Raw genomic sequence first — 21,243 nt, 5'->3', positions numbered from 1 at the left:
CTGACCATTAGGTCCAGTCGTGGCCGACTCTGGGGTTGCGGCGCTCATCTCGCTTTATTGGCCGAGGGAGCCGGCGTACAGCTTCGGTTATGTGGCCAGCATGACTAAGCTGCTTCTGGCGAACCAGAGCAGCGCATGGAAACGCCGTTTACCTTCCCGCTGGAGTGGTACCTATTTATCTACTTGCACTTTGACGTGCTTTCAAACTGCTAGGTTGGCAGGAGCAGGGACCGAGCAACGGGAGCTCACCCCGTTGCGGGGATTCGAACCGCCGACCTTCAGATTGGCAAGCCCTAGGCTCTGTTGTTTAACCCACAGCGCCACCCGCGTCCCTTCCTCATCTTGCCTTAGGGCCACCCCAAAGCACTCTCCAAATTCTGCCAGTTCACAACTTTAGCCTTGGCTTCAACTGCTGTCCTTGCTCCAGCAGGGTGATATTCTTGACGCCCAAAGAGGACAACCACCCCAGCTATTCTCCAAGGAGCTCAAGGTGGCAAACATGGTTCTCCTCCCCTACCCATTTTGTCCTCACAACAAGCCTGCGGGGTAGGTTAGGCTGAGAGAGATGGGTTGGCCCACTCAAGATTCATGGCTGAGCAGGAATCCTGGTTTCGTGGGTCCTAGACCAAACACCTTAGCCACTCGGACTGTAGAGGTGGACGTACGCGGTCTAGATGATCCCAGCAAAAGCCCCCTAAGCTTTGTCCATGTGAACATGGCTTCACAGTGCCCAGGCTGGTGTCCTTTCCATCTGTCCTTTCCTTCTCTTCCTGATTTTGATTGTCAGCTCTTTCACAACAAAGAAAAGCACAGTCGGCCAGCGTTAGACTGTATGTGAGAGAGAGCGCACGTCCGAGTGACCTCAAAATTTGCCTCGCGCAGGTGTGATTCTCTCTGTGTGCTTGCGGAAAAACGAAACCCTGTTGACCCAAAGTTTTGTGTATGAGAGGAAAAGAAAAAAAAGTACTGTTAGGTAGACGTTTCCTAAAGCTTTGCTGACCCCCTCTTCCCCATTTTTCACCCTAGTTCCTTCTCTAGGAATCATAACCAAAATATCCCCTTTACTTTTCCCTCTTCCCTTTTCCCCTACCAAAAAAAAATATGAAAAAAATAATAATAATACTCAACCTTTTTCTTTTGGATTATTTTTAGTGCTTTAGGCAAAAATGATCTCTTTTCCTAGTTGATGAGAGTTGAGATTTCCCCACCTCCCTTTGATAGACGAGTGTCTCCCAGATAGCAGAGACACACACAGTGGTTCTATGGAATCGCCAGAGGCCGACAGGAAACGGGGAGCTTTCCAATGGCACCCCACTTCCTGTCAAAATTAACTGCCCAATTAAAACGGGCCCAACCCAGAGTGTGTTGTTCCTCCTTTTGGTTTTTACATATCCACCGTGACCCACCTCGATTCAAGCATAACCAAAGGTGCTTTTCAAAACCGTTGCAGCTGATCTTCAAAGATGCCCACTGGTGGTCTAATTTCTGGTCACGTGGGAACACGTTTACTATATAGCTTTAAGAAACCACTCGAGCGACTCCACTCGCGTCTCTGTGGCTGGCGGGGGGCTGAATCTGCCCCCCTTTTGCTTCCATTTCACATTATCCCAACCTTAAGCTCATTTTTGTGTCGGTTTGTGCAATTCTTTATTTTTTTAAGACGCCTGCATTAAGATCCGTAGATATTCTACCAGCAGGCAAAAACCGTGTAAAGGAAAATGCAGCTAATAAGCTTCTTATTTTGGAAGCGACTTTCCCAAATATAACAATGAACTCTGGGATTTTGCTTTCGCAAACACACACATCTTTGTGTGCAGAATTTGGAAGGCGAGCTGCGTTTCAGTTTGTGTTCTGGTTCGGGAATCGCGGATTGGGTCGGTCCGTGTTAAAATGCCAACTGAACTCATTTCTCTGAGCCCGTTTCCTCACATGCAGCTCATCTTAATGGCCACTGGCCCGCTCTGGAGATCTATTAATGTCAGCCGAGGTCTGGTAAGAAGCTACAAGGCCAGCCGAGTGGCGGCCAATCCCACTTCTAAGAAATCTCCACCCGTCCCAGAAGCCACGCCCCCTTTCAGGGTTGGCGCCCGCCACCCTCGTTTGCAGGAAGCTACATTCATTAAAGTATCTTCTTACAAGGACTGAGTCGTCCTCACCAAAGATGCCCACTTTTTAATTGAGATGTCAGAAGTAGCTGCCCAACCCAAGTCTTTGAGATGCTCGTTTCAGGAAACATTGAACAGAAGTCTTCTTCCACCACCTGCCTGACGTCCCAAGGTAGAATATTCAGTCCCTAAGCTTTGCATACCACTGGCTCCTCTACAATCTTTCCACTGCTACCCTTGACAGTTCCTTCATCTGCAGATCCAGTCTTACAACTTCTTATCCATTCATTGCCAGTGGCGGCACTGAATGACAGATCTCTGTCCTATTTCGACTTATCTCCTTAAGAACCTTTTTGGAAAATATTTAACTTCCCCTGGGTGGGGAATCTGCATCCCTCCAGACATTGCTGGACTACAACTCCCATCAGTCCTAGGGCTAGGGCTGATGGGAGTTGGGAGTCCAATGACATATGGAGGATCCCCTCTCGCCCACCCAAGTTTCCGCAGGCTTAAGCATGCAGAAATGTTCCTTAGTGGATCTTCTGTTTGCAGCCTGATCCTGCAGATGTTTTCCCTCTCAGATGCAAGTCCTACATTTCAATGCAATTCTCAAATACATGTGCAGAGCAAGGTTTCCCAAACTTGGGTCTCCAGCTGTTTTTTGGACTACAACTCCCATCATCCCTGACCGCTGGTCCTGCTAGTTAGGGATGATGGGAGTTGTAGTCCAAAAACAGCTGGGGACTGAAGTTTGGGAAACCCTGGTGTAGAGCAGTGTTTCCCAACCTTGGGCCTCCAGCTGTTTTCGAACTACAATTCCCATCATCCCTGACCACTGGTCTTGCTAGCTGAGGATTATGGGAGTTGTAGTCCAAAAACAGCTGGAGGCCCAAGGTTGGGAAATGCTGGTGTAGAGGATGAAAATCACAGCATTCCCTTTCACCATCACCTTCCTTTCCCCCCATTGCGCAGTTACTGCTTGGTTTCTGAGTTTCTCAGTGTGTTCATATATATGATTCAGTAATCATAAACCTAGTGGCGGTTTTCCCCTTCAAAATTTGCTTTAATTAAGAGCTGTGAAGCTGTGATGAATTCATCACTACTCCAGCATATTTGTTCATACATGAGGCTCCTCCTATCACAAAGTCCACAATGCTCCCCATGCTTGTAAAGTTAACACACCAAAATACTGCTTCTTACAGGAGGTAACACAAGAAACACTTTAGTTAAGCACAAAACATGTCCCATATTGAGAAACCCACATATCCAGCATCACCCAATCCCAGCTCACTTTACACTATGGACAAGCCACTTTTCAAACTATTTTAACTTTCAAAACAAGCCACCTCTTGTAGAATTGTTCAAGCATCACCTTTTTGCACCTATTTAAAATATGGGAATGTTTGATCCATTGGCTCATCACACAACTTTAAAATTACATCCCACCCCCCAATCTTGCAGCACAATTGTGGCCAAATATAAATGTGAAAAAATAACTTAAGCTTTCACACAGCTTTATTGACCAGGGCTGTCCAACAGGTCAGTCGCAATCTACCGGTAGAAAGCTCAACAACTCTGATCAATCCAATGGGTATTGAATTTATTTTGGATTTATGGGTATATGGAGTTTATTTATAGTGGGAGTAGATCACAGTCTCTTGGGAGCTGGACACCCCTGTTACAGACCACAAAATCCATGATGCTGAGTTTGACGTAGCTTTAAAGACTATGAAACCCATGACACAGCTCTGACGCAGGAACAGAGGAAGCTGCCTTATACCACGTCACACTTGCCTTATAACACGTCACCCCCAATAAATAAACCAACCAACCAACCTACCTACAACACCCAAAACTTCCGCTGTAGTGAGAACCACCAGAGACTTAAATAATTGGGAAAGCAGTGGAGAATGGAGGCAAGTAAGGTTACCAGATGTTCCCGTTTCCCAGGGACAGACCCCGGATTTACAAATCAGTCTATCATGTCCACTATCATTCCAACTGAAGTTGAAAAGTGTCCCCGGATTCACTGAAAAAAGTCGGGTAACCTTAGAGGCAAGGTGACATAGGGATCCAAGGAAATCCCATTTCTGGCAACAGATTTGCCAGGGAAATCTTGAACTTTGGCAGAGCTTGACCAACAGAAGTAGTAAGAATTTTTCTCCAGTGGCTTTTGCACATTCAGCATAGATGCACAATGGAGGAGACTGACGTTAGTCAAGGGTAATCTAAGTGGCACAAACCGAAACACAGGAGAAAATAAATATTTAACTTCACGCATGACAGACTACTACTGATATTTCCAATATACAGTGAAATATTCACTGAAGTAAGTTTTAGAAGACAACAACAACTTCTCCTATTGCTTTAAGCCAGCTTTCCACAACCTGACACTCTCTGGGTGTTGTTGGACTCAAACTCCCATCACCTGCAGCCAGCGTGGCCAACTGTCAGGGATGATGGGTTTTGTAGTCCAGGAACATCTGGAGGGTACGAGGTTGGGAAAGACCATTTTAAATGTGTCCAGGTGTGAGGTCAACTACCTCTGAATGTGAACCAACAGGGCAATGTGCCAGAGCTTCATCAACCACAAATGTACAGGAAGCTTAACTCTAAGAATGCACATTATGAAATCCACACGTTAGGAACAAGGCCAACTGTGGGACTCTTTAAAAAAACAACAAAAACTGAACTTATTTCTGAGCAAGCTATCAGCTAATCTGGATTTGCTGATAACCTTGAGGACTAGTGAGCTGTCTGCCAACAAATTTGTTCAGTTATGCCAGTCAATGCACAATGCCAGGCTCAAACAGCAAACGCAAACACCTGAAATAACTCTTATATCTCTTTGAAAAACATCCTTCAAATTACCCACAACACAGATGTGCACAAATCTGTTTTGCAGGAATTACACAGCCAATGAAATTTATATTCCGAATCAAAGAGGTTTAAAATATCTCCATGTGACATAATGTCACTAGGTATGCTGACTTCCAAGTGTATTTTCACAAAATACTTTTTCCATATGGACACAGACATAGAAAAACTTCTTCAGGAATGGATCTTGCCTGATCTCCTCCCCATTTTATCATGGGAAATCTTGTACCCCAAAGGTCTTGCAGCAAGAAATATACAATACTTGCTTGCAACTAAACGAGCTTTTCAAGAAGCACTGCCTTTAGCTTATAAAAAATAACCTGTTCACATCGAAAGTTTCTTTACAAAAATCCTTCTTTCTTTCCCCCAGTGCCCTGGGATCTAAAAGTGCTCCCCTAACAAACACAGAGTGGTGGCAAAATCAGATATAAGGAACCCTCCAGTAAATATCGGCCCACAGAGCTTCATGCAAACAAATTAGACCCAGATCTGGGACATGTTGGGCTCTGTGGAACTGATGAACTCCATTCTGTAAGCAAGTCAGCATACACTGCCTGATGTCAGAGGACAAAACACCTTTTTTCAAAACCTGTTTGTTATAAGCCAAGTCAAAAGCCTCCTTTGGCTCGTTTCAGAATTCTGTGGATAGCGGCCATAATCCGTTATCAGGGGTATCACATGATTAAAGACCATGAACACATGAATCGACCAATTAAATCTAACCCTAACGCCCTCCCCAAACCTGTTTTGTTTTTCTAAGGTGATACATGTACTACAACAGCATGCACTGTCCAGTAAGAGGCACCTGCCCTTAATCTTCCCCACGCAGGAAGGAATCCCTCTTCTCGTATCTTCTTGGAAGAAGCATCCGTCCTTCTTGCTCATGCCGGAAGGAATCCGCTTTTCAATGTCATCTCAGAAGAGGTATTCCAACCTTTCAGTTCACAGATGAAGGTATCCTACTCGTAGCATGATTTCAGATCAGGCATCCTTTCTTGGTCCTCTTCCCACACCATCTCAGAAGAGGCATCCTCCTTCCTCTTTCTCAAGCTGGATTAACCGATTAACCAGCTGAAAAACGGCAGCCCTAATATATATCTGAACATCTACTAAAAATAGGTCCTTTCTCTTGTGAAAATCTGGAGGGTTGGAGTGAAGACAACCCATTTCTAGAGCTTCCCTCCAGATAGAACATTATTTCTCCAACAACTAACCATCCCACCTTCCCCCCACTCTGTTCTACTTCAGGCTGGCAAATAAATGTTGCCATTTTTTTTTTTTAAATGTCATTTACGAAAAAAGTGGTAGTCACTTTGGATTGCAAAGTCTTACCTGTTTACATATAAAATGTTACCCATTTATCACTTTTTTTAAAAAAAAGAGTCAGGTTTTGTCCTGTTTTAAAGGTTCCACGCCTGGCTGAGATTCTGGCTCACCATAGGTGACTAGTTGACCTTGCTTAACTTAAACCAAATTCCCAGTGCTATGACATATTAAAAATTAACATTCTTGTCACGCTCTTCTTCTGCCTTGTTGGGTAACTCCAAGTCCCACCAACTTTGATGACAGACCGTGCTTGGCTGTGGTCCAGAAAATCTGGAGGGCACCAGGTTGAGAAAGTGTAGTCTATGACGTTAGGTCACCATCCAGCACAGACACTTCGGACCCAAAATTCAACAGCTCCCAGAACACGAACCCATTTTAAAAGCAACCCATACACGTTCATCACGGTGGATATTTTGAGCTGAAGGAGCACACCCAGCCAGGAGCTTTTAACATCCTAAAAAACATCCCTTGTTTTGAAAAGTTTAACACACCCCAAAGACATATCCGTGAGATTTGTTGGGTTGGCAACAGCACTCTCTAGTTTTGAAGCTTGACCTCTGTTTCCGACGAACCACTGTGACTACGCCCATCTTTGTAAAGGGGGGGAAATGGCTAGTTACCAATGAGACAAGAAAATGCTTTTGAACCTAAAATTTGTTACGGAAAAAAACTTGTGTTTTGTGAAACGAAGTAAACAAGCTTTAAGAAGCCACGGCCCGGGGTCCTCCTGGAAGATTAATTATTGGAGAAGGGAGACCCCCTGGCTGTGGAAAAGCTAACGTCCTATGCGAGAGAGAGAGTACGGCCCAAAGGTGATGGAGAGGACCAGAGAAGTGGGACCATCATAAATGTTTGTTTGGGGGGGGGGGTGGGAGAGATGCAGGAGGGACTCCCCAAATCTTCTCCATCACTGTTCAATGCTTGGTGGTTACAAACGGAAAGGCAACTTGTGGTTTTGAAATTCCAGGGGGCTCCTCAGCCGATTCAAAGAATTAACTAGGTGTCAACAAGATCGGGGTTTAAAAGGCAAGAGGGTGCGGAGACAGCTTTAACTGGCATCACAAGGCATCCAAGCAACTGGGAGGAGGATACCAAATGTTGAACTCACTCCCATCACCATGGGGGAATTTAATGTGTAAATGGAAGGGGAAAGTTGGAATTGGCAGAACATTCTCCTCACTTTAAATTGGCCTGCAAAATTTCACTTAATTCTAAATTTCCCCTTTTTTGATGCTGCTGAATTTTTTTTAAGGAGGAAAAACTGAAAATACCCTATGTTGTACCGTACAGCATCATTTTAAAAACCCACCTTATTGAAGGTTTTTTTAAAATTAAAAAAAAAACTCCATTCTGAATTTGAAAATGATTTTTTTCCCTGATTTTTTAAATTTCAAGTTACACCATCATGTGAACTTCTCCCCTTGTTTTTGTGATTTAAAACAAACAAGACCAATGAACTGCCAGGAGAGATTTCTCCCATTCCTACCCAAGAGTAACTCGTTTGTATCGCACCTTCTGCACTGGCCCCAATTTTACAGCTCGGTTCAAAGAGAGGTAGCCACCGAAGGTTTCAAAACCTCAAGGATGCAGGGTTGATGTCTGGAAATCTTTCTTGTCTTGTGTTGAAAATTAAAAAAAAAAACTGATGTGCAAAACAACCCCTAGTTCTACTGTTTTGTTTTTGTGGGAGGGGGCAGGAGGAATGGAAGTTTCCACCCATTAGCAGAGTTTGACATTGGGCAATGAATCTGAACCGACACACAGAATGAAATTTAAAAAGTATGAGTCTGGCTTTTTCTTAGTATTGTTTTTTGACGGGACATGCAATGGATATTCTGAGTAGATTCCATCTGCACTATACATTTAAAGCACCATAGCACTATAAACAGTCATGGCTTCCCCCAAAGAAATCCTGGGAGCTGTAGTTTGTTAGGGTGCTGAGACCTACAGGAAACACCCTATTTTCCTAGCACAGCTACAATTCCCACTGTTCCCTTGGATGGATTGTTAAACCACTCTGGGAATTGTGGCTTTGTAAGAGAAATGCGGGGTGTCCTCCTAACACCTCTCAGAGCCACTAGCAAACTACAGTTCCCAGGATTCTTTTGGGGAAAGCTGTGGCTGTTTCAAGTGGTATGATACTGCTTTAAATGTATAAAACACATAGCACAGGACTGCAGCCTAAGTTTATTTTAATCATCTATTTCCTGCCATTCCCCCTAAGGTCCCTGGGCAGGTTACAGCCCTAAAACACAATATTAAAACCACTTACAACCATGAAGTTGGGTCCTAAAAACATACACTTCAAGTGTTAAAACATCCCTGTGGTTTGCTCCCAGATAAATGTTTTGACAGCGTTTAAACATTTCATTTTTAACTCTTATGCACTGTATGCTTGCCAGGGCGAGATAGGAACTATTATTATTATTATTATTATTATTATTATTATTATTATTATTATTAACCTAATGGCCCATCGGTTACCTTCATAACTGAATCAGCCCAAGCAAATTCTGGAGGGTTTCCTGAAAAAGCTGGCATTCACTGCTCACTCACCTAGTTTGGAATGCAACTTCCAGAGACTAAAAAATGCCTTGAGATGAGAAAAGCTTTTTAAAAATAGTATTTGAAGGGTGATTTTTTTTTTTTTACACAATACTGAAGTTATGGGGAAGAGGCGTAAATTTAGTGGCTCTCAGCACCTCTTTTGAAGGTCCCAATTTCCCTGTCCGGTTAAAAAGTTCTCCAGCTGCAAGGCTGGGAAGGGACTTTGGTTCCAGGACCTTGGGAGAGAATATGGATTAAGTCAGGGGGATGGGGGGGAGCCTTTTCAGCCCCAAGATGGGTGGGGCGCATGCCAGTGGTGGGCGGGGCCAAAGCCAACCATGGGCGGAGTCAAAGCTGGGCGAACACCGAATTTGTATGCACATACCCTATGCTCACAAATCCATCCACAAACAACTGGCGGAGGTGAGTTTGTAAGAGAGGTCCTGAAGGCCTGAGATTCTTACTCACCTTTTCTCTAAACCAGAAAGTCCCAAATGCTAGAAGGGCAGTGTTAGCTGTTCCTCACTACTAGGGGGAGTAGCCCAAGGAGTTGGGCAAGTGGCTGAGTCATCCCTGAAGATTTCGCCCCTGGCCCAAGGATGCTGATCGGTGACCCATACGCAAACACAAGTGTTGTTTAAAAAATTCTACGGTGCTGCCTCCAAAGACCTCTCCCCGGATTTCCCTGACAGCAAATCCAAAATGCCCCAGTCACATCAAAATGTATAAACCATTCCTTTCTTTATTAAACATAGCTTGCAAGTGATAAATATTACAAAGTTTTTTTTTTAATCCTTTCTCCAAAAATTAGCTTATTATTATTATTTTTAATCAGGTCACTGCATAATCAATTGGCAATATTTAAACAGCTTTTTTTTTCTTCCTTCCTTCTCCTTTTAAACCGGATTTTCAAAAACACAATGCGGAAAATTAAAATTAAAAGCCCTCTTAAAATTGTGCAAAAGGCCCGATTTCCACCAAGGTTCCCCCCCCTTCACCCCGATAATTTGCAGCTGCAATTCTCTCTGATCCCTCCTGAGCTCAGCTATCTCTCGCTGCCCTGGGTTTCAAATTGGTGTGTGTGTGTGCTAAGCTGCGTGATTTTTTTGTCTTTTTAACACACGCACACACCCTGCTCCTGCAACGGAACGACTCGTGGTGCCTTGAGCCCCCCGTGCTGTGGGGACGGGGAATTGGTGGCCCCCTGGCTGTTACCAGACTTCCAGCTCCCATCAGCTTCAGCCCGTGCGCCAAACGGCCAGGGATGGTGGGAGCTGCATTGCAGCAACATCTGGAAAGCCACAGGCTCCCAACATCTGGAGGGCTGCAGCTTCCCACCTGAGCTAGAGGAATTGAAGGCTGAAGAGGGAAAGTGGCAAAATGGGATGTTTTTGGGGTGTGGGGAGGAGAGAAAGTAGGGCCTCTCTGGCAAGTTAGGCCCTTGATCTGAGAGCCGGCAGCCCCAGCAAGGGGACTACCATTGCTCTTGACCCGAAGAGATAGGGGGGTGGAGCTGAACCCTGCCTCTGTAACATATGGCTGTAGGACGGTTGCAACTGACCTCCCCGGATTTGCTGTGATCCTTACAGGAGATATCATGTTGTGCTGGGGGGTTGGGGAACCCTACGAGATACAGGATCCACAATGGGAGTGTGGTGGGGAAAGAGAAGGTGAAGGTTGAGTAGGGGGGAAATTATGACCGTATTAAGAGGTGGTGGCTGGTTCCCAAGAACTAGAGTAAGGTTGACTCATGGTCAACAGCCTGGTGCGAGGAATGGTGAGCATGGCTGCAGGTCGAGAGGCTACAGAAAGTGATGGCCAAGGAAGACGTGCTCAGGTGAGGGAAGGCACCAGGAGTCCACACCCCACAAGTGGGAATCCTTTGGCCCTCCTGATGCTGCTGAACTACAACTCCCATCAGCCCCAGCAAGCACGGTCAATGGCTGGGGTGGGAGCTGTCGCTTAGCAACATCAGGAGGGATGAAGGATTCCCACACGTTCCTTCCCCACACAGCCAATCACCCCTAAGGCGGCAAAGGGACCACCTGATGTTCATCTTGTTGACTCTCCCACCCTCTTCGCGGGAGAAGCCTCTGCACACTTTGCTCAACTGGGGGTGCGGGTTCCCGAATTCAGGCCAGGAGACACAAGAGGGGGGGATTGGGACCACGCCATTGGCTGAATGGTTGAGGGAGAGAGGTCTGGGACCAGAGATGTGAAGATGCAGGGTTGTGTGCACCTAAGGTATACTCAAGAGTAGGCCCGCAGAAATGAAAAGCGGCCTAAGTTGGTCACGGCCATTGCTTTCAATGGGTCTACTCAGAGTAGGAACTGCACTGCATGCAACCTGCACACCAGGAGGGCTACACTCCAGGAAGTATGGGAAGGTGAGAAAGTGCTTTTCGGCTACCATCAAGTCCAGTCAATGTTATCCAGCATGCTGCAGATCAAATGTGGGATGGATCATTAAGTCAGTTCTGGGGGTTCATCATGTGACACCAAAATTTAAAAACGTGATTCTGTCCCTCAGCACACACACACACACACACACACACACACAGGATCCTTCAAATCAATGGTGAACACATGCTGGTTTCACAACAGCTTTGCTCAGATTTTCTTCGAAGCCTCCGCACCTGGGGGTTCGAATATAGATTTCCAAGAGAGGTGATATTGGGGTGTTGGGGTGCATGACAGAAGGTCACAAAGAACGCACCCGTAATGGCAGGCTGCAAAAATTACAGCTTTTAAATGCTGGAGTCCTCTTGAGTTTAGTAATGTCATAAAAGACTAGAAGCTTGGCTTTATAAGAAGTCAGAAAGCTACTCCCAAACACCCGACTTGGTCCAAAGGGAAATGAAATAGCATTGGGAAAAGGAGCCAAACTTTCCCTGGAGTGTTAGGAATCAGACGCCCTGGGATCTTAAGGGCAAATAAACAAAAGGCATTAGGAAGGGCTGCACAAGATGCGAAAGAAGCACACTTTGGTCCATTTCGGGAACTGTCGTTCTCCAAAGTAGATAAGAGACAAGGCCCATTTCTTGAAGAGCCCTCCATAAGACGGTCTGACAGCTCGTAAGGATGGCCCTCAATTAAATTGGTGGGGTTGAGAGTTAAGGAGAGACTCTACTCAGAACGTACTGGCATGCAAAGACTTCTGGCTCCCATTAAGACGGGACAAGACATTTAAGCGGCTCTCTTCACACTCAACGGATCTCAAAGGTATTGGAGTGCTTGCTTTTCGTAGAGAATCTATTACACCTTTCCATCCCCATGTTAAGAACCTCAGGAAGCTGAAGCTGACGGAGGTTTTGTACGAGAGACATTAAGCCCGATATTCCCCACTGCGCTGATGGGCTTTGAACTTGTTTGGCAATGGCCGGTTGACGTGGAACGAGTCACATTCTCCCTTCCTGTATGTACATGCACGCACACTCACACTTATGAACAGCTTAGCTAAGCAGAGCACAATCTCTGCCCGCCTGGGCAGTGGAAACCTTCGCTTGTGTGCTGGAACCATGAGGGATAGATGCACGATCCACATAATTAAAAAATCCCCAGGATTTTCAGGAACTCAAATCCTGGATGCACTTTCTTGGGGCGCAGGGGAAAGAATATCAAACAGTCCCTAGAATGTCACTGATATTTAAGAGGGGGTTTTGGGGGGGAGCAGGGATGATAGAAAGTGGATCACTGAAAGGCGGAAAGAATGAAAGGGGATGAAGCTGAGAGGGACCAGCAAATGGTTGAAAGGGGAGATGCAGGGAGAAGTACTGTCTCCCCCTGGAAATTGGGGTTGGTGGGAGCTGAGTTTCTGGACGCCGGATGAGGAACAGTCGAGAGAAGTGTATGCTGTCTCAAGCCTAAAGCATTCGTTACAAACAGTGCAAATACATTGATAGTTTAATACTAGTATTTGTTTTGATTCCCCCGTTTGTGAAAACTTGGGGTTGGGGGGGGACGGGGATGGGGAGGGAGCCCCTGGGCCTGTGGCCTCTACCAAGGCTCAAAGTCCGTGTGCATGCTGGTAGTTCATGGGACTCCTTGCTTCTGACACAAGGGGAAGAAAAGGCACCTTTTGGGGGAAATGATGGCTACCACCAAGTCCGTTTCAGCTTTTTTTGGGGGGGTGCGGATGGGTAAAGTGTGGGGCGGGTGACATGAGCTGCATAGCGCCCCGCCCCAGCCTCCTCCCCCCCCCCCGATCTCCAGGAAACTGCCTTTTGCACATTTTAAACGCCGTACACAAAGAAGGTCACACTACAAAAAGGACGTTAAACAACTTTCACAATATTCATGGCTAAGCTGTCTTCTCTTTTTGTCGTTTTTGTTTTCTCTACACAAATGTACAATTTACCCACCCCGGTTTGTTTTTTGTTGTCGGCTTTTCCGTACCCCCGCCCCCAAACTTCTTTTTTTTCCAGTTTTCGTTTTTTTTATTTTTAAATGTGTCAAGAAATAGCTTATATACAACGAAGAAAAGTCTTTAGTTATAACGTTTCGGCAGCAAGTATTGTTAAGCTAAGAAGAGCTCGTTGGGGGTGGGGGAGGAGAAAGGGAGCGAATAAAATGGGGGGAAGGAGAGGAAACCGAGGTTGTGGGGCGGGGGGAGTGAAACAGAGGCCGAGGGAGGCGAGTTACGCTCCTCCTCCCACCCCCCACCCCCCGATGGAAGAAAAGCGGGAGAAAAATAAAAACAGCATCAACCACAAAGCACGTATGACTAATCTGGAAAAGAGAGAGAGGAAAAAAAACCCATAAGATGGAAAAGGAAACCCTTAATTCTGTACCATGAAAAAGGATGGTTTTCTACATTACACCCCCCGCCCCCTCAGAAAAACAAAGAGAGAAATGGGTTTGTGTGTGTATATGTGAGAGAAAGACATTTGTCGGCTTTAGGAAAGCAGGAAGATGGGAATCAATTTTAAAGTAAGGGATTTATGGGGCGGTTGGAAAGGAGGGAGGTTGTGTGTCCACCGCAGGCAAATATTGCATCCTGGGAAGGGACGTTGTTGTAAAGAGGGGGATTGAGGGGGTGGGGAGCCAAGCCCCCCCCCAACCTGCTCCAAATTGGCTGAGTAGGTCCAGCCACCGGGCAGAAGTGCCAAAGGGCCATGATCCTGCTCTATGCTAAAGAGGCGCGCTCCCGGGGGAAGCGAAAGTGGAGTTACCTGCCTGAGTGCACAAGGTAGGGCAGTCTCCCCACTCTCCCCTATAGAAATGCCCCCCCTCCATTCTTCCCCTCTCTGTGCTAAAGAGAGAGAGAGAGAAAAAAGAGGTGAAGAAAAAATCCTTCCTAGATCAGTGCCTTTCCCTCATCCCAAAACACCTGCTTCCAAAAAAAGAAAAATGTTTGCCAACCTGGAAAGTTTGAGCCAGGAGCGAATTTATTCTGCAAGGAGGCTGGCTGCTAATCCCACTGGGAAGACCCTCTTCTGGGGGAAGGTGAAAAAACTCCAAGTGTGGTCCCCGGGCTGGTCTGCTGAGCAGACTCAAAGCTCCTTTGGAGAGGGACGTTTTGCAAGCAGGGCAAAAGGTGGTCCCAACAGAAAGAGTGTGGAAGAGAACAAGTTCTGGCTGGATGATCTACAACAGCAATCTTTGGGTCGTTACTAGTTTTTAGAACAGCCCTGGTGGGTGGGAGATGACTTAGGTTCATTCATTTCAAGGAGCCTCATCGGAGCAGAACTTTGTTGGGGGTCACCCTTTGGGGTAGGAAAAGACTGGCAGGAGCCAGAGGATGAGAGAAGCACTGATTCAATAGGCAGGATTCTTCCAGGGGGTGGGGTGGGGGGAGTCCTCTGCCCTACTGCCAAAGCCATATATGCCACCCCAGTGTGGTGATGGCAGTGGGGAGGGGGGGGAGTGGCTAATCCTTGTCCTCCCACCCCAAAAACTCCAAAGTAGTGGCTGGTTTGCTACCATTCAATGCTTGCCGCCAAAGCCTCTGCCTGGGCCCTGAAAGGCAGAGGCAATAATTATTGCACATTTCTTACATCACCGCATTATTTTTTTTAATAGAAAACAACAACACAAGACCAAAAGGATACCCGACCCCTCCCCAATAACACTAGGTGGCTGGAACTGGTTCACACCTGGCAACGCCCGATTCTAAAGGGGGAAGGGGTGCGGGGAGGACAAGGGCACTTGTTTTGGGGTGAGGGAAGATCGTAGATCCAATTTAAGCAAATTGGGGAGGGTGGGCGAGGGGTCGGGGTCCTCAAGGAGGCAAGGAAGGGCGTAGCACGTGGAGGAGATATCTTAAGACGCAGCCAAACCTTTTTTTTTTTTGTTTCCAAAGGAAACCTTCCTTCCGGCATCGTGACAGTCGGAAGGATCCTGGAGCGAAAAGAAAAAGCTTTCCAGGGAAACGGAAACTATTGGGCTGCGTGTCTTGCGTGCGTGTGTGTGTGTATATATATGTATGTATGTATATATTGATAATTAACCTCGTGGCCCTCAAAGATGAGGCCAGACACCAACTCCCACCAGCCCCAGGGAGCTTGGAACATAACCCAGGGATGATGGGACAATTGGCCTGGCAACATCAGAGCGGGTGAACCTCAGAGTTAGCTATCCTGATCTACACACACCTGCAATGCTAACCTGCTGCTAGCTTATGAAAAGTATCTGGCGGCCCCTCCTAACGCATGGGCGGTTCCCCCCACCTCTGTTTCTTTGTTAAGTGCTCAGTGATTGGGGGGGGGGGGAGAAGAGAGGAAGCACAGGCGTGGGGAGGGGATACCACAGACCTGGTGGGGAGTGCCGGCTGGGATGCCTGTGTGCGCGAGTTCAGGGGGCTTTGGGGTCCTTGATTCAGTGCTTCCGAAAGGGGGACGCGAGTGAAAAAAGACCGGCGGGGAGGGGGAACCCCGAGAGGGAGAGAGGGATGCTCCCTTTCCCTCCCCATCGCTTCAGACTGGAGACACGACTGGAGGAGCAGAGCAGAAAAAGCAGAAAATTTAAACAAAGCAGAGCAGGGTGGAGTACAGCTCAAAGAGCTCCTACAGCCGCCTGGGGTGTGACTGAGCAATTCGCTCTCCGCTCGCGAGGGTCCGATGTCAGGGAAACGCCTCTGGGGCTGATCTCGAGGGCTCGGGTGGCAGTGGCGGACCTTGAAACATTTGGCGCTCTCTCTCTCTCGCTGAAGCTCCCCCGGCAACTGAAGGGTGGGCAGAGAAGGCCGGTTACACGTCCTGGTATCCTCCGCCGACGCAACGCTGCAAGATGTTCCTGGCCTGTCAACGGCGGCCTTCGCGGCACAGGAGAGACGAGCGAAGAGATGGCTCCGCGGAGAAACCGACGTGATGCCTGGAGCTCCTTTGGTCTGGGAAAGGGGCGGTGTAACAGAGACCGGACAGGGTGGCAGGCTTGGGGGAAGCCGACAGGTCAGAGGGGTGAAGAGAGCCAAAGAGCATTTGAAAGCACCCAGCAGAGTTCGTCTTAGGAGGCCCGTCTCCAAGGGTGTAGGCGGTGTCTGTTCCCTGGCACGGACGTTTCAGAGACGCGTGCCCTGCTCTGCCAACGGCCAGCTCATGCCCCTCTAGCCCACTCCGTTGGAAACAAAGAAACCCACCCAAACCAGGGATGACTCTCTGAGACGCCGTCGGCTTCCAGGGCTGTGCCTTCTAGATGGTCGGCCACACCCATGGGGGTGGCCTACACCTCCCCACCTTGGGGTGCCCCTGGAACAACTCTGCCGAAAGCCCTGAGTCAGCCCCGATCAGCTTTCGGGAGGAGGAGCCTTTCAAAGTCTCAAGAAAGATTTCCTTTTTTAAAAAAAGAAACAAAAAAGAAAAGGTGCGCTCTCTCTCTCTCTCAGCCGTCCGTTTTAAGCCAAAGGGAAATAAAAATAAGAACACAACAAGTTTAAAAATTCTACGCGTTATCATTACAAATTAAAAAATAAAATAAAAGGGAGCGTAAAACAAAGCATTAACATAGTGTATAGTGCAGGATCCAAGCAGACGCGTTCTGACCTCGGGAACGGAGCGAAGGAGGGAGGGAGGAGGGACGGGGGCGCCTGGCCTCTCCCCGCAAACAAAATCCGGAGATGAGAAGAAAAGCGGGAGGGAGAGTTGGTTCCGGAAGAGGGCAGGTCACTGAAGTGTTTTTTTTTTTTTAATGTTCTTGTCTTTTTTTTCTCATTTTTTTGTGGTTTTTTTTGTCGTCTTCTTTTTTGTCTTTTTCCGTTTTTTGTCTTTTCCTCCACATATGGTAGGCACCAGTACAGGCACTGCATGCGACGGATGAGGGGGGGGCAGGTGGGTGGGAAAAGGGTGGGGAGGGGGGCGCAGCTGGCGTTATTTCTGCCCGCTGATGGACTGCGATATAGAGCGTGGCGGGATCATATCTAAAAGGTACTCCCGCTGCCGGTCCGCCAGGCTCGACGCTTTGTGGCCCCCGATCCCGGCGTTCAGGTAGGCGATGTTGACACCTGGGAAGAGGAAGAGGTAGGAACGTTTCTGCTATGAGGCACAGGCAGCCAATTCCTCTCCTGGGAACGTGTCTCAAGTGTGGGTGGGGAACGCAGCCCCTCCCACTCTCATCGCCAGCCCTGATTTCCACCCTTCTTAAGTGCTTTTGCCTGGCTGAAACGTGCCCCTTTTGAATGTCTTGTCTTTTTAAAAAAAGAATACATTTTTAAAATTTACGATACATAACAATTATAGAAAAGAGCAAAAAGATACAAGAACCCCAACTCGACTCCCACTCCCCACTCCAGGATAGATCCATCTAGTTAAGTTTGCTAAAGTCCAATCTGTGATTGCAGTAGCTGCCATTCTTCAGGGGTATTGGCAAAGTATTCTATAAAAGGATGCGATATTTCAACAAAATCGTCCCCTTATTTGCATTATTCACTGTGTGTAAGAGAGAGAGACTGATTCCCCACTTGCCCCGAGGCACAGGGATTTATGTCTCTGTGTGTCTTGCAATACACTGGTTTTCCCTTCCAACACTATCTGGCCCTCACTATGATGGATGCCCCCTGGCCACCCAAAAACTCCCCCCCCCCATCTGGGCAACTCTCTTCCAGGGGCTGAATGATCCCTGCTGGGATCGGCTGGCAGAGGGCAGGATATATATTGAGGCAGGGTCCTCTGCGCATCTCTGCCCCCACCCCCCAAATTCTGGAAGACTCTACCTGGCATGCCGAGAAGGCCTCCCGCCACAGAAAGCTGCGGGGCCTGGGCAAAGTTGGACAGCATGGAGCGGGCCGAGGTGGGGATGCCACGCTGCAGGGTGCTCTGGGGTTGCGGTGCCTGGAGAGAGAAGGGGGGGGGGCAGAGGAAACAGAACATCAGGAAAATGAGTGGGGCACAAACAAATAAAAGTATTGGGTCCAAACTCCACTCGGTGTTTAGCGATTCACAGTGCGGAGTTGGAGACTCATTTTCTGCCGACAATAATTACTCAGCACGCAACCAGACGTGTTGTGAGTGGACAGGAATAAGAAGACCGTTTAATAATTTTGTGTGGAGGGTTAAGATAAATGTTTGCATAAGACACACAGGGTTTTCAAAGCTCTGCTGCAGTTCGTTTTTCAATATTACTATTGCTACTCAATTTAGCAAATACATCCAACAAAGGAGGTGTGATTGGCGTCTGCTGGAACTGGTGGGGAAGAAGGAAGGGAACCAAAAGTAAATGGAGTCAGGGACTATGGGAGGCAGAGCCAGAACAACCCCTGGAGGGGTTGTGAAGGCAGGCAGGTGGGGTTTGGCTGAAGCTGGTGGGACAGCGCCCCATTCACCTTAATGGACCACCCTCCAGTGTTCTCTCTCTCTCTCTCTCTCTCTCTCTCTCTCACACACACACACACACACAAAATGCATTATCAATTACCTGCCCTTCGCCCTACCTAAGGCCACAGGGTGGGTTAACAACAATTAAAGATTAAAACAAGATTAAAAACAGTTCCAAACAACTGACAATCACAAAAATATGTAGGAATAATGATGATTACATCATCATTATAAAAACACACATTGAATTTAAAAAAATAAAAAAATGTCCAGCAGCACCTTAGTATTTTTTATTTTGACTGTGTCAGACCAACACAGCTACCTATCTGAATCTAGATACATTGAATTGTATTATTCAGCAGTGTATTATTAAACTTAATCTATTTTCAGATAGGTATTTCCAATATTCCATCATTCCAAAACGTGGAACTCTTGCAGCAGAGAGAGGGTATAAAACAACCCTGCTGCTTCATACGTATCATAAATCACGTATCTCACGATCCCTCAAACCTTCCTTCGCTTCATTTTACCTAGTCCTCTCCGTTTAACTATCGTTACAGCAGGACCAGCCTGCCGTCCTCCATTCCTTTGCTGAAGGTTGTTTTGAGGGGATCTGCCAGTGAGCGGCTGGCAAAGTTTCAGAAGCACACCACAAAACTTCTGCGGCTGCTGAATGTTCGGATTGAATGCTCTTCCCCCCCACATCACACGAGAACAGCCTTTTGCTTTTGGAGGGGAGGGGAATGGGCTGCCCGGGAGACAAGATCAGAAGGCTGTTTTGAGGGGAGGGGGTAGCCGAACAGCTGGCGGCTGTGGGATGCGAAAGGGGCCACTTTGCCAGAAGGGGCTGGGCGAGGAAGGGCTTCTCACCTGGCGGAGTGTGTGATGTCGCATGATGCTTTCCTGTTTGCTAACACTGGACACACTGGCGGGAGTGGCGGTGGGGGACAACGCTGCCTGCTGCTGCAACCGCTGCTCTATCTCCTGCCAGAGGGAAAAAGAAGAGGCTGGTCATGAGTTGGGCCGTGTGGCTGTCACCTGGCGGGACACAGGCTGCCCACCCACCCCGCAAACAGCCTGCATTCAGATGACCCTGCCTGCAATCTAATATCCACAGCCCGGCTTGTGTGCCAGCCACTGAAACTGGCTAGTTTGGTGAGTGCATGAGACGGGGCCTTCCTGCTGGTGGGGCTCTCTTCCAGCTAACACTTGCTCAGTTCCAGCATTTGAGAAGGCCTGAAAAACTTAGCTTTCCACTGCTGGTTTTCCTTGGGAGTGAATCTTGCCGATCTAACCCCGTGCATTCATTTCAGTGGACTGCTGCCTCCCCAAACTACAATTCCCAGAGACCCAAGGGGTCAGGGTCAAGAAGAAGGGGAAGCTATGATGACTGTTTCAAATTTGGTTTCCAAAACTCTTTATTCGTGCTAAATAAACGTGCAAGGGGAAAACACAGGCGAAGAATTCAACAGGGACCTTGTAAAGTTGCCTTATAAAGAGTCAACGGACGATTGGATCCACCTAGCATAGTGCTGCTGACACTGACTAGCTCTCCATGGTTTCAGACAAAGATCTTTGCCCAGCCCTACCTGGGGATGCTGAGGATTGAACCCAGATCTTTCCACATGCAAAGCAGACTCTCTACCACTGAGCTACAGCCCTTCAAAATGTACGTTGAGCAATGAGGAACATGGGAAGCTGCCTAATACTGAGTTCACTGAGCTCAGTGTTGCCTAAACTGAGGGAAAGCAACTCGCCAGGGTTTTGTTCAGGAAACCTCCTCTCAGCCCATCCTGGTGGTGCCATTGGGGAATGATCCTGGCACCTTCTAGTTGCAGAGCTCTGACACTGAGCTATGTCTCTTCTTCAGAGGGACAGGAAGCACGCACCTCTTCCATTTCACCTGGATTGACCGGGCTTCCCTCCCTCCCTCCTGGGACCCACCTGCTCTTGCTGCAGAGCTTTGACAAAGGCATTCTTCAGCCGGTTGGTGTGCTCAGCCTTAAGCGCCTTCTTCTGGTTGGAGGTCATGCACTGCTCACACAGGATCTTGCCGTTCTTCTCCTGCTTCCAGTGCGGGGTGAAGTCTGTGCGGCACTGGGCGCAAACAAAGGGCTCCACTCGCAAGAGGGAAGCGCAACCTTTGCCTGGGAAAGAGGGGTAGAAGAAGATGCATGACACAAAGGAAGGGGGACCTTTCTCTCAGGAACCGTTCCAGGCCAAGGGGGTGCACAGAAGACCTCCAGGGTTCAGAATTTCAACGACTTTTAGCACAAGCTAAACATTCATTTATAATAAGAATAAATAATAAATTTTATTTATACCCCGCCCTCCCCAAACCAAGGCCGGACTCAGGGCAGCTAACAACCAATAATAAAAACAATAATTAAAATGCAGCCTCACTTATGCAAAGAAAAAGGGGGGGAGGGGGGCAAACACGAGTGAGTGTGGCCCAGTTTGCCTCTATTGTCAGGCTACCCTGGAGCAGAATAATGTTTTTGGATTTAAAAAATCTTAAAAGCGTACCAATAACTAAAACAGTTTTATCTGTGACAGGACAGCTCCATCAGGCGGACAGCAATAGGCTAGTTCCCCGTGTCCCCTGAGTCAGGAGGCATGGGAAACGGGATTTCCAGCTCGCT

At 47.6% G+C, this 21,243-nt stretch overlaps 1 protein-coding gene and 1 long non-coding RNA gene across 7 annotated transcripts in view; one reads left to right on the top strand and one right to left on the bottom strand.

The window, feature by feature from the left end:
- The window catches only part of LOC308465176, a 154,796-nt gene that overhangs the window by 39,518 nt on the left and 94,035 nt on the right, over positions 1–21,243 (top strand). The window contains exon 2 of the long non-coding RNA XR_013980320.1: positions 352–2,761. This is a non-coding gene — a long non-coding RNA (uncharacterized lncRNA). The remainder of the gene's footprint in view (positions 1–351; positions 2,762–21,243) is intronic.
- Positions 9,575–21,243, bottom strand: part of GATAD2B (GATA zinc finger domain containing 2B) — a 65,454-nt gene continuing 53,785 nt past the window's right edge. For all 6 annotated transcript variants that reach the window (XM_080984656.1, XM_080984657.1, XM_080984654.1 and 3 more), the window contains 4 exons: positions 20,546–20,748; positions 19,472–19,585; positions 18,001–18,118; positions 9,575–17,292 (listed from right to left, as the gene is read on the bottom strand). In XM_080984656.1, the coding sequence (XP_080840782.1) occupies positions 17,159–17,292; positions 18,001–18,118; positions 19,472–19,585; positions 20,546–20,748 (569 nt within the window). In that variant the 3' untranslated portion in view covers positions 9,575–17,158. The remainder of the gene's footprint in view (positions 17,293–18,000; positions 18,119–19,471; positions 19,586–20,545; positions 20,749–21,243) is intronic.

The sequence above is a fragment of the Podarcis pityusensis genome (assembly GCF_964106645.2).
Source record: "Podarcis pityusensis genome assembly, chromosome: 16".
Lineage (NCBI taxonomy): Eukaryota > Metazoa > Chordata > Lepidosauria > Squamata > Lacertidae > Podarcis > Podarcis pityusensis.
Note: the sequence above shows the minus strand (reverse complement) of the source record. Positions and strands in the feature narration are given on the sequence as shown.